At 37.3% G+C, this 12,245-nt stretch overlaps 1 protein-coding gene across 1 annotated transcript in view; it reads right to left on the bottom strand.

Moving 5' to 3' along the window:
* Positions 1 to 12,245, bottom strand: part of LOC149562196 (N-terminal nucleophile aminohydrolases (Ntn hydrolases) superfamily protein) — a 203,421-nt gene that overhangs the window by 107,327 nt on the left and 83,849 nt on the right. Inside the window, exons 3-4 of the mRNA XM_089825739.1 lie at positions 10,398 to 10,518; positions 10,155 to 10,239 (exon numbers count right to left, since the gene is read on the bottom strand). Coding sequence (XP_089681865.1) covers positions 10,155 to 10,239; positions 10,398 to 10,518 — 206 coding nt within the window. The remainder of the gene's footprint in view (positions 1 to 10,154; positions 10,240 to 10,397; positions 10,519 to 12,245) is intronic.

Below are 12,245 nucleotides of genomic sequence, written 5' to 3'. Positions count from 1 at the left end.
ATCAACACCAGAAGATGTGATGTTGAGAGTTTCGATAAAATGCTCATAGGACTTTGGTAAACTCTGCAGAGTGATAACCACAATATCCTCTTCCTCCATCTTGCGACTGATGGCAAGTAACTGATCATGGATTTCTTGAATTCGATTCAGGTGTGCCTAGAGTGAGGTGCACTCATCCATGACAATAGAAAATAGAGTGTTTTTCAAAAAGAAGGCTTTGCTATTGTCAGAAGTCTCATGAAGAGTTTTGAGATGTGTCCAGATCTTGACAGTTGTCTTGCCAGATGGAATTTGAGAAAGTTGATCATTAGCCACGGATAATTTGAGAAGCATCACTACCTCCCAGTTATTCAAATCCCATGTATCCTAATTAGAACCAGGGTCAGTCAGACGTTTCATAACACCCAAAACAAGTTGATCGGTGTTCCAATATTCAAAAATTGCAATGATTTGTTGCTTCCAAGTGTCCTAATTTCGACCATTGAATTTGGAGTTGTGCTCGAGCAGAATGTTTGTAAGAGATGCCTGGCACATTTTCCAATGAAAACTATGAAAATCTATAAAGGCACATTCTTCAAGGCAAAAACATGGAATACCCCAAAAATTTGGAGAGTGACCTAGAAGATAGAAGATAGCTCAAAAAACCCAAAAGATAGTTGTCATTTTTTGGATCCGCTAGCTGGAAAATTGAGGCACCCAAAAAAATCCGACAACCCAATTGAGCTCTCGAAAAACCCACCAAGAATTTGTGATCAAAAACAAATTTTGAACCCAAAAATTAGGGTTTCGAGCAAAACCCTAGCTGGCTGCAAAAAACTCCAAGTAATGGCAATTTTGAGCAAAACTGATGCTGAAAACGAGTCGAAAAATGCAATATGAACAGACGAACAGTGCTAAAAGGATGTAACACTAGTATGGAGGAGGAAGAACGCGGATTAGCTGATAAATTCGACGCCTAGAGGTTATGCAAAAAACAAGCCGTTTTCAGCCATGATTTTGTCCAGTTTCGGTGAGGGAAAAAAAAGCAGCGATGGTGCTTAAAAATGACTGCAAAAAACCATAAGGCTTAAGCTCCTAAACGTATTTAGACGCGATTTGTAGGTCACGATTTGTAGATGACCAATGAAATTGCAATTTGCAAATGAGTGGCAAAAGAAAACAACCTCCAAAACTTCCAAATTTGCGATTTTTCAGACTCTTGAAACCCTAGTCAAGAACAGTCAGCAATGAATTTCTCAAAGTAGAAAACCCTTATCGGTTTGTAGAGAAAAAAAGAAAAACTCAAAAATAATTTCAAAAATTTTAGAGCAAATAATTTCTAAAGAAATTATAAAATTTTCGAAAAAATTTGAAGTATTGGCTCTGATACCATATTATGGATGTAATTGGTAAAATACTTGCTTGTTATTAACAGAGACCAAAAGGTCAATTTATACAAAAGAATAAAACAATGTTTCCTTTGGAAACAATCGTAAATAATAGAAACATTCTATTCTAACAAAGAAAGCTAAAACACGAAAGCAAATTAAAGCTAACTAGATATTTACAATAGATAACCATTAACTAATAATAGACACTATATATTATTGTAATAGGGTCCTCCACGATCATTTTGGAGACTTTGGTTGTAGTTCCTATTTCTTAGAGAGGATCCTTATTCTTTATGGGAGACTGTCAGTTTGCCTACAAGATTCTCACATCATCTGTGGATAATGGCAATAGTCAGACCTCAATTTGGATTCCAGATGATGAGTTTATGAATAAATTTGGAAATATTAAATTACTTATTTTAATATTTTATTGTTAACAAGTTAAAACTTAAAGGGGGTGAAGTAGGGAAAAATAATGAAGTGTTAATAAAATACCCCTTGGTACAATTCCCGGCATATAAATTATAAGTTGTAACTTGAAAACTGGTTTTAATTTTTATTTTATGAGAATAAGACCCTCAAGAACGGATCTCTTTAAGAGATTATTAATTTTAATAAAAGTCCATGAAATTAAAATAATGGAAACCCTAGAAAGTTAGAGCCATCTTGGAAGGAAAAGAGAAATAAAATAAAATAATCATTGTGGAAACCATTTGAGGTATTCAGAAATCATTTCAACTTGTGCAGTTTTGGAGATGGAGCTCAGAGGAGGGTTTCTACAGCAATTTGGTCTTCCACAAACGAAAACTCTTAGAGGAATTGAGAGTTGGACAAAAACCGAACCCTTATGATGACAGTATTCAGTATATATCGAATTGGAGATCTCAGACTTGGACAGGGCAGAAATTAGCTATCAGATTGCAGATCTCAGAATAGGATGACAGATTACTTCATTGCAAGCAGCAAAGCCTAGCCATACATTTCCCTATGCAAGTCACACGTCCATGCCTTGCTGGATGTTCATTATAGTAGCTGCAGATCACATATAAATCAAGCTTTTCCCTTGAACACCAAAGATAATCTGAAGATGGCATTAGGAAATCAGAATTTGCAAGGAAAAACAATCCAACCTTTGTTTCTGTTGTACTGATCAGATTTGTACATGATTAGTATGGACATGATAGTAATCATTTAAATAAATACAGACTTCTTTTCTTGTTCAATGCAAAGTATTTCTTGTTAGTTTTGTTTCAGTATTTTATTTATTTTCAAGCATTTCCATTCGTGTTGTCAAAAGACCCAAAAAAATAATCACAAAACTTCCAAAAACTCAAAACATCAGCAGAAAAAGAACAGAATTTACCAAACATTTCAGAAATTGCGAAGTCAAATCTGGGGGTGGCCATTACATCTAAGAGAAAATTGTTTGACCATCTACATTTCACCCTCCTTAATGTAAAAAGAAATCAACGTCTTCCAAAATGTAGAGTAGTCACTCATATCTCTCATGCACACCTGCTAACAGCACATGGAGAACACTTCATTTGCAGTCCAAATTCTGATTGCTTCTTCAGCATATCAAACATCCACTATCTTCATACTTCAGTGCTACAGCTGACAATCCATCTGACAAGTCATCAATAGATTATCTTTGCAATGATCTCCAATATAAACAATGCCTTATAATCAAAGTAGAACAAGTTTGGATCTTAGAAGTCAAAGAGCAGCACATATAATATTCCGCATAGACTATGTTTACAGATTTGGCCTACAAAATATAGGTGAATTGCTCAGTGCAGTGCTTCAATATGCAACCTTCAGGAATGATAAAGCTTGAATCCCCGACAACAATGGAGTTATAGAGAATTGTTGCAACGGCTCAAGCTTCAAAGGTCAAATGAAGTGATATCTTGTTTAATTTGTGCATAGAAATATCAAAGACACTAATGTAATGTCCCCAGTTTTTAATAAAATACTTCTAATAATTAATGGTCCCAAAATTTAAATAATATTAATTCTTCCTTTAATTATTTAATAAATTAATTAGTTTATTTGGAGTCCCAATTGATTTTTGTATATCTTCAGCCCATGTTTAATTTTCCGTAGGTGTTGCTGTCGGCTCTCTTTGTAAACCCTCGAGAGTCCCTCCAAAGGGTATTTAAGTACGGCATGTAGGTAGTGATTGATATATGATTTGGGATTATATATTTGTACTGCAAATTCCTGTAGGAGTTTTGTATTGTTCGCCATTCCAAAATTGGAAGATCTTCCCTACTTGGCTATTCCGATTTTGGTGGGATTCAACCCTCACCTTATTCCATCTTGTATTACTTTGCTTTGGATCTGGCATATCTAGAGCGCCATCTTTGTTTTGCAAATATAATATTTTGGGTTTTGGCAATAAATTGTATCATCTCTATGTTGGCGTACACTTTTGTGTCTAACTATTATTTGGTGAATTTAGTGAATTATATCTTCCCTTCAACATCTCCAACTCACTCCCTTCGGAACATTCCTCAAACAGTACCATGGCTTGGGTACGTTCCCTCGAGTACTTTCTCTGAGGTGCTTCCCTCAAACACTTTCCCTCGAGTACTTTCCCTCGGAGTGTTTCCCTTGGGTACCTTCCTTCCCTCAAGTACTTTCCCTCAGGTTCTCTCCCTCGAATAACATTCCCTCAAGTACTTTCCCTAGGGCACAGTTCTTCAGACCGAGTTCTCCTTCAAACTGAATTCTCCTTCAGATTAAGTTCTCCTTCGAACCCAATTCTCATTCGGACCCAATTCTCCTTCAAATGGAGTTCTCCCTAGGACTGAGTTCTCCTTCGAACCAAGTTCTCCTTCAAGTTGAGTTCTCCTTCAGGTTGAGTTTTCCTTCGAATCGAGATCTCTTTGGACTGAGATTTACTTTGAACTAAGATCACCTATAGCCAAGACCATCTTGGGAACATTACAAGTGGTATCAAAGCTGGTGATCTTGCCAGCCTGCTGGGATGATTGAGAGATTTGGGGATTTGCATCACATTATGGCGCCCAACAGCGATGGATAGTGGTGGTTGAAGGCACTCCATAAGATTGGCAAAGAGCTCAGTGAGGGTGTTGATCTTCCAATAGATATATTGAAAGCATTTTTTTGTAAGGTGGACATATTACCTTCAAGATGTATACAGAGGATTCTTTCTCTAATTAAGGATGCCTTAAGTCAACCCAAGTGTTTGAGACACCACACCAAGGAAATAAGATTGGGAGTTGTAACATGTCTCAGTGAGATCTTGAGAATTTTGGCTCCTAGAGCACCTTATGATAATAACATCATGATAGAGATATTGCGTTTGATTGTTGATAGCTTTCAAAGCTATGATGACTTCGATGGTGATCCATTTGATATGAGATTTACAATATTGGAGATTTGCGCAAATGTCCAAGTAAGTAACATCCTCTTAGATCTAGAGTTCCAAGACTTGATCCATGATATGTTTCATCACTTCTTAGTCACAATCAAGAAGCGTCATGATACTAGGGTTTCAATTTCTATGGAGAAACTTATGATTTCGTGCACTGAAGACAGGGATGAAATATCCCAACCTATCATATCTATGTTATGGGTTGTTCGTAATCTAGAATGTGTCCCTTCTATGGCAGTATGTAGATTGTTCAATAATGTTTTCAAGCATTGCTAAGAAAAACTAATATCTCATTTGCACAAGTGGGAGAAAATGGATGACAACAATAAGGGATGTAAGGAGAGTGAAGGCATGACTACAAGACTGCTCCAAGAGGATTTGCTAAGTCTTTCTATTACATGGGGAGAACGCCAAAAAAAATGAAGAGGTTGCTTGAATGGATCTTGCAAAGACAACTTGGATGGATCAAGTTGTGCTTGAGGTTGCCCCCATCACCGAGGTTATGTCTGTCGTCAAGGTTGTGCCTATTGTCGAGGCCCTATCAAACACAAAGGTTTTGTCAAAAGTCGAGGTTGTGTTTGTTGTCAAGGCTATGTCTATCATCGAAGCTATGTCCATCGTCGTGGTCATGTCCGTTGCCAAGGTTGTATGTCTGTGACTATGGTTGTGTCTATCACTCTCGTTATGTTCGTTGTCATCACCGTGTCTGTGTCTATCACCAGCATTGTGTTCATTGTCGTGTCTGTCGCCGAGTCTGTGTCCGTCACCATCGTTGTGTCTATCATTGTCATTGTGTCTGTCACCGTCGTCGTGTCCATCATTGTCGCCAAAACTGTGTCCGATGATGTAGTTATGTCTATCGACATGTTTTTCGTCGAGTCTGTCTATCACTGTCATTGTTTCTATTGGCATCACTGTGTTCGTTGGCAAGTCTATCATCAGCGTCGTGTTTGCCACTATTGTCGTCGAGTTTGTGTTTTTCATCCTCGAGTCTATGCCCGTCGTCGTTGTCCAGTTTGTCTCTGTCGCCATTGTGTGTCTGTCATTGTGGCTACGTCCATCGCAATGGCTACTGCTGTCACCATGTACATTATTGAGGAGATGTTCATTGTCGAGGCTCTGTTCATCGTTGAAGTTTTGTGTGCCGCCGAGGCTCTATTTGCAATTGAAATTTTGTTTGTCGGCAAGGTTCCATCTATCGTTGAGGTACTCTCTATTGTAGCTTTCTCTGCCAAGGTACTCATGGTTAGGGTTCCCTTTGCCGAGTTACTCTCCATCGAGGTTCCCTTCACTAAGATACTCTTCATTGAGGCTCCCTTTGTCAAGGCACCCTTCGTCACTCCTATTGCTAAGGTACTTATAGCCAACAATCCCTCCACTAACATACTCTCCACTGAGGCTTCCTTTGTCGAGGCACATTGGCTAATTGACCGTATAATATGCCTGTTGTACTGTCTAAATACCCTCATCAAGTCTCTCTCCATCGAGGCTCCCTTCAACGAGATACTCACAGTCGTGACTCCCTTCTACAAGCTACTAACGACCGTGGCTCCCTTTGTTGAGGTACTCTTTGTTGAGGCTTTGTCCATTGGGAATGTTCTACAGGATTTATCCAAAGGGCATTAACCAGTCAGAAATATAATAGGGGTCACTCTGGTTGTGTCAGTTACTAAGTTTGTGCCAACATCAGCATTAGTGCCTATGACCATACTCAAAGAGATTTTTGAACATGATGACGTGAAGGATTTCATCAGTTGGTGTCATTGGCATTGTAATGAAGGGTACGACAATGTTTATATCAGAGCGATGTAGGGAAAGTTGGATGAATATGTGTTGCAACAAAGATTTGATGTCAACTCACATGCTCTACCTGTGCATTTGATCTGGGATCTAAGAGCTGACGATGTGGACTGGATAGTAAATTGCTTAAGAAAAAGCAATCTTTGGTCGGTGAGAAATTGTAATGTCCCCAATTTTTAACAAAACACTTTCAAATATTTTTTGGTCCCAAAATTTAAATAATATTATTTTGACCTTCAATTATTTAATAAATTAATAAGTTTATTTGGGGTCCCAATTGACTTTTGTATATCTTGGGCCCATCTTTCATTTTTCGTAGGTGTTGTCGTCGGCTTTCTTTCTAAACCCTTTAGAGTCCCTCCAAAGGGTATTTAAGTACACCGTGTAGGTAGTGATTGATATGTGATTTGCGATTATTTCTTTGTACTACAAATTCCTGTTGGAGTTTTGTATTGTTTGTCATTTTGAAAGTGGAAGATCTTCCCTACTTGGCTATTCCGGTTTCAGTGGGATTTAACCCTCACCCTATTCCATCTTGTATTACTTTGCTTCGGATCTGGCACATCTGGAGCGCCATATTTGTTTTGCAAATAAAATATTTTGGGTTTTGGAAAATAAATTGTTACATCTCTGTGTTGGCGTATGCTTCTGTGTTTGGCTATTATTCGGTGCATCAATGAATTATATCTTCCCCTCGGCATCTCTAGCTCACTCCCTTCGACACATTCCTCAAATAGTACCAAGGTCCCATGGGCACTTTCCCTTGATTGTTTCCCTCAAGTGCTTTCCCTGGGGTGTTTCCCTTGAGTACTTTCCCTCAACACTTTCCCTCGGGTGTCTCCCTCGGGCACTTTCCCTCAAAAACTTTTCCTCAAGCACTTTCCCTCGAGTACTTTTCCTCAGGTGCTCTCCCCCAGATACCTTCCCTCGTGTACTTTCCATTAGGCACAGTTCTCCTTCAAAACAAATTCTCCTTCGGACCAAGTTCTCCTTCAGATCAAGTTCTCCTTCGGACCGAGTTCTCCTTCAGATGCAATTCTCCCTTGGACTGAGTTCTTTGAGCGAGTTCTCCTTTGGGTCGAGTTCTTCGGGCAAAGTTTCCCTTCGGATTTGAGGTCTCTATAGATTGAGATTGCCTTCAAACTAAGGTCACCTACAGCAATGGAGTTGTAGAGTATTGTTGCAACAGCTCAAGCTTCAAAGGTCAAATGAAGTGATATCTTGTTTACTTTGTGCATAGAGATATCAAAGACACAAAGTGCTACGAAATATCGAATACAAGGCCTATCTCCAATCCCTGTGTCCAATTAGCAACCTATCAACGGCAAGGACATAATGAATTACTTGCATCAACTCTAGGTGTAATTCCTTAGTTTCAATATGAATGTAATCACACTTTACTAATTCCTAAGAATATGATATTTGACTGTTAATCTTTACATATTTGCTTTAGCACACCATTGGCATTAGAAGTCGATGGGGATTCCTTGGATGGTAACTAGATAAGAGATTTACATATATTTGTAATGGACTTAGTTACCGTACCAAGACAGTATTTCACTGGGGATATAGTTTTGAACATTATATGCACTGGAAGATATCAGATATATATTGATTGCATTATATGTTAAGACAATAGAAAGAAGCATTTGAATTGCCAAATCTCGAGTTGACAATGAAGAACAGTGGAGCAATATATTCATATAATTTTCTTCTGAAAACAATACCAAATCTAATTCTACAAACTTATCTCCGCAAAGGATTCACAACTTTACGTGAACCCAGAAAACTAGGGAGGGTCTTGCAGCTCCAAAATTGCAAACAAGAGGCTCAATTTCAATCTAGGATTGCAATAACAACAATGATATAGATGATTGATCATGATTACAAATGCTCCCCTAGAGCCAACTAAGTATGAGGTATACACCACCATTAACAAGCACGTTGGCCGCAATACAATTCAAAAGAGTGGACTTAAAGATGGCGCCAAAAATACGAATAGGTACACAAGCAAATAGGTCCTTTGCAAGGAAGATGAAACCACAAGTTACATATAGGACCCTGCTAAAATATAAAATATTTCCTTTTCAGAAAAGGGGACATGACTGTTAATGTATAGCATCAGTAAAAGTAATGAAAAATTGTGATATGTGAATCCTGTTATTCAGATGTATACTTATACACACACACACACACATTTGGATTATTATCATAACATTCAATATTGCTATCAGCAGACCTTGTGATAACTGTGATTATTATCAAGGGCCTTGTGTTCTGGCGCCGATTACATAAACTGTGGTGTTGTTTATATATATTGTTGTTTACACAAAACTAACTGATGGTTAGTTATGCCTCCATAGAGGCATGACCCACGTGGCCTTTCACAAATGTATAATTGTCCATGCAGATCACTGAGGACAATAATTAACATACGGCATTACAAGTCCCAGCGATCTGCATATTCCCCTTGCAGGTTAACTCTTAGCATTCTCATTGAAGGACGATCTGCATATTTCCTCTGCAGAATAAATTCTCAGCAATCTTAATTGAAGGATATTCTATCTTCATTGTAGACTAAAGTTAAAGACTCAGCGATCACCATTTGAAGAACAAATTCTGCATCTCTGGTTCAGCAGTTATTCAAGTAAGGATATCCATTATTGTTCATTTCTGCTGTAATAGTTTTGTCTATCAGAGATCACTAAAACTAACAATGACAACTAATCTCCCAACATGTGCTAAAGCCAACAAGGACCTTTGCATCTTGTTTGAAAGTAGGGGAAGAATATAAATTGGGGTTCAGAAAGTAGGAAACAGCATGAATATGTTAGTGGAGTTGTCAATTCTACCTTTGATCAATTACACACCATATGGATTCATATTTAATGTTGTTTGATCCATGCAAATGTTGAATCCCCTATTTGGCCTTATCCATGGCCTTATATAGATACCCCATGGGGTATTGATCCCCTACAACAATTGAAAAACCCTATTTAATGGTCCAACACCTAGATATCGACAATTTAACAAAAACAGAAAATTATAATATTTAAATGTCAAGATATAAATCATCAGCCATAGTTTGAAAACATACATTGATAATCTTCATCATTTTGAAAACAAAGTATAATTTTATGACCCAAAAATTCAGTACTCAATTTCTATCCTATTTATTATTTGACATTTGTTTCTCCAATATGGTAAACTTGCTAATCATGCATGGATCTGAATCTATGAAGAAACAAATAACAGAATTTATAAGTATGATATTGTATCAGATAAAATTTATAGGCTTATATATGGGAGAGGAAAACCAACTAGACTAATTTTAGCAGCAGATCTCATGAATTATTGTGTCAACCTGACCCAGCTATACAAGGCTAACATAATTTTTGAAAATGTATCTTCCATGTTTGGATGGCATCATCAACAACCTGTTAAATATTCTTGAGCCAGTAGACACGTCTCAAATTATTCATCATTATATGCAGCTAAAGAAAACTTTCTACAGAAAACAAATTCTTTTAGTTAGCCCATTAACATGTTATAGGCCAGTCAAGAGCATGTGTACTTCGTACATGGGAGGTATCCGACCAAGTAGAGAATTTCTAGTCATGCCATTCTTCGCTAGAAGTGCTGCAACTTGAATGGGATTCTGAACTCCTGGTTGACAAAAGAAAATGTTAATTTATACTTTTCCCTGCTTTTACTTTTTTGAAGAATTAAAAAAGAAAAACTGAATATTCCATTGAATCAAAAGCAAGCTAACCCTTCAAGAAGAATAAAAAACAAATCAAAAGCAAAAACATTCACAACATTACCAGGTATTCCTCCCACAGCCCCAAAAGCTCCAGTCAAACCATCCATAATACTGGCATCAGACTCCACATGTCCCTCTTCTGTCAGATTTGAACCTCTTCCTGCATTTGTGTGCTCATCATCCTGAAGTAGATAGATTTATGAGTATCTAAGAAATGTAATATCTTCCTCATTGCACATTTAAGCCATGTTTTTTAGTGCAACAAGATGTACAAAGCTGGTCTTCACATGGGAAATCAAAGTTTCGGAAACATAGAATTTAACACTAAACACCAAAAGACCAAATATTGCAAAAAGTATGAAGTGGCTCAAGAAGGGATTTAATTGTCAACCAAATAGGAAAAGGAAATCATAATTAAAAGGAAAATGATTGTATAAACATCTTTCAATGACCAGCTATTTTATTGTTGTAAAATACTGCGGATATCTGTACAAAAATCAAACATCCGTTCTAGATTTTGTCCATTCCATAGTTCAAAAATCATTATCAACAACTCATCACCGAGGGCAAAAGAAAAAAGATATCGGGGAATATTGGAGATAAGTCAGAAACTACTCGGGAAAATATCAGGAACTTAAAATCTGTTTTTACTTTTTCCAGTCAAAAATCTGTTTTTCCAGTCTTGATAAAACCTTCTTTCTCCTCTTTGCCCATTCTCTCCTCTTAAAGTCTATTTTTCCAATCAAAAAAATGTGTTTTCCGTTTTCTGGGCCATTCTTGTTAATAACAGGCCTGCCCGTGATAAGTTTGCTATTTATCATGATAAAAGAAAAATAAATCGCTGATATTTGATCAAGTTCTCTGTGATATTTTGAAACTTTTCTGCAATAAATTATCTATGATAAGTTGACGTTACTTCTCAGGAGCTAAAAATATCGCGATAAGTAGACTTACCTGCGATATTTTGAATTATGGTCCATTCTGTCATCAATTAGTTGTCATTCATGTGTCACTCCAAATCACTTGTGGTGTCCCCTCACCAGATTTTAAGGATAAGGATGTCATGACATGGTCTTGCATTCGGACTAAAGTTTTTTGCAGGATATTCAAGGTTGCAGCTATTTCAAAATGATAATGATGAGGTTTGCAACATAATGGTTGCGACCATGGAAGAGTATGGAAAAAAGTATGAAATCCTAGAAAGAAAAATAGCTACAACAAAAGCATTTATTACCCAAACATCAAACCAACACTCCAAACAAAGGTAGAACACTTTGTTTGTGGCCACACCGAATTCTCTCAAGCTTAAGGTAGGAAAAGATCCACCTACAACTGCACTTAAGTGAATGGAAAATGCTGAGTGGGGACTATGAACACACCTATTTTACTTTAACAAGGGCAAAGATCGCATGTGTGCATGTCAAAGACAATTTACACACTCAGAATATGCACCTTGATTTTAAATTTGAGAAAAATAGTTCAATGTTCCATCCAGCATTGTCGAGCAATGAAAACACTTGAGCTTTATTTTGCAATGGTTGAAACTTGAGACATTAGGAAAGGGCGCCTAAGGTTTAAATAAGTTGCTGAATGCTTTAGAGTTTATTGATCTCTTCTTCAGCATCAAAGTGGAGCTAAAACCTTGTAAAGTGCACCCAAACATAAGAAAAGGTGGTGAATGAAAGATTAATCTTAACCTAAGGAGGAATAAGGATACCAAGTAAGGGACACATTTTGCAGGTTAAAATATCTGTTATCTCTCCCTCGGATGTGAAAATAGGGCTAACAAAGTGTAGTGCATGCCCGTTGTTTACCGTACAGGTAAAGAAAATGAACGCATACAGACAATGAACACGAACAGCAGAATTGTATTCGCAATAGTCGATTACTGATGCCTTACAATGATCCC

Source organism: Cupressus sempervirens, chromosome 4, assembly GCF_028749045.1.
Source record: "Cupressus sempervirens isolate cs-2001-9-10 chromosome 4, ASM2874904v1, whole genome shotgun sequence".
Lineage (NCBI taxonomy): Eukaryota > Viridiplantae > Streptophyta > Pinopsida > Cupressales > Cupressaceae > Cupressus > Cupressus sempervirens.
This window is presented reverse-complemented; position numbering and strand designations above follow the sequence as displayed.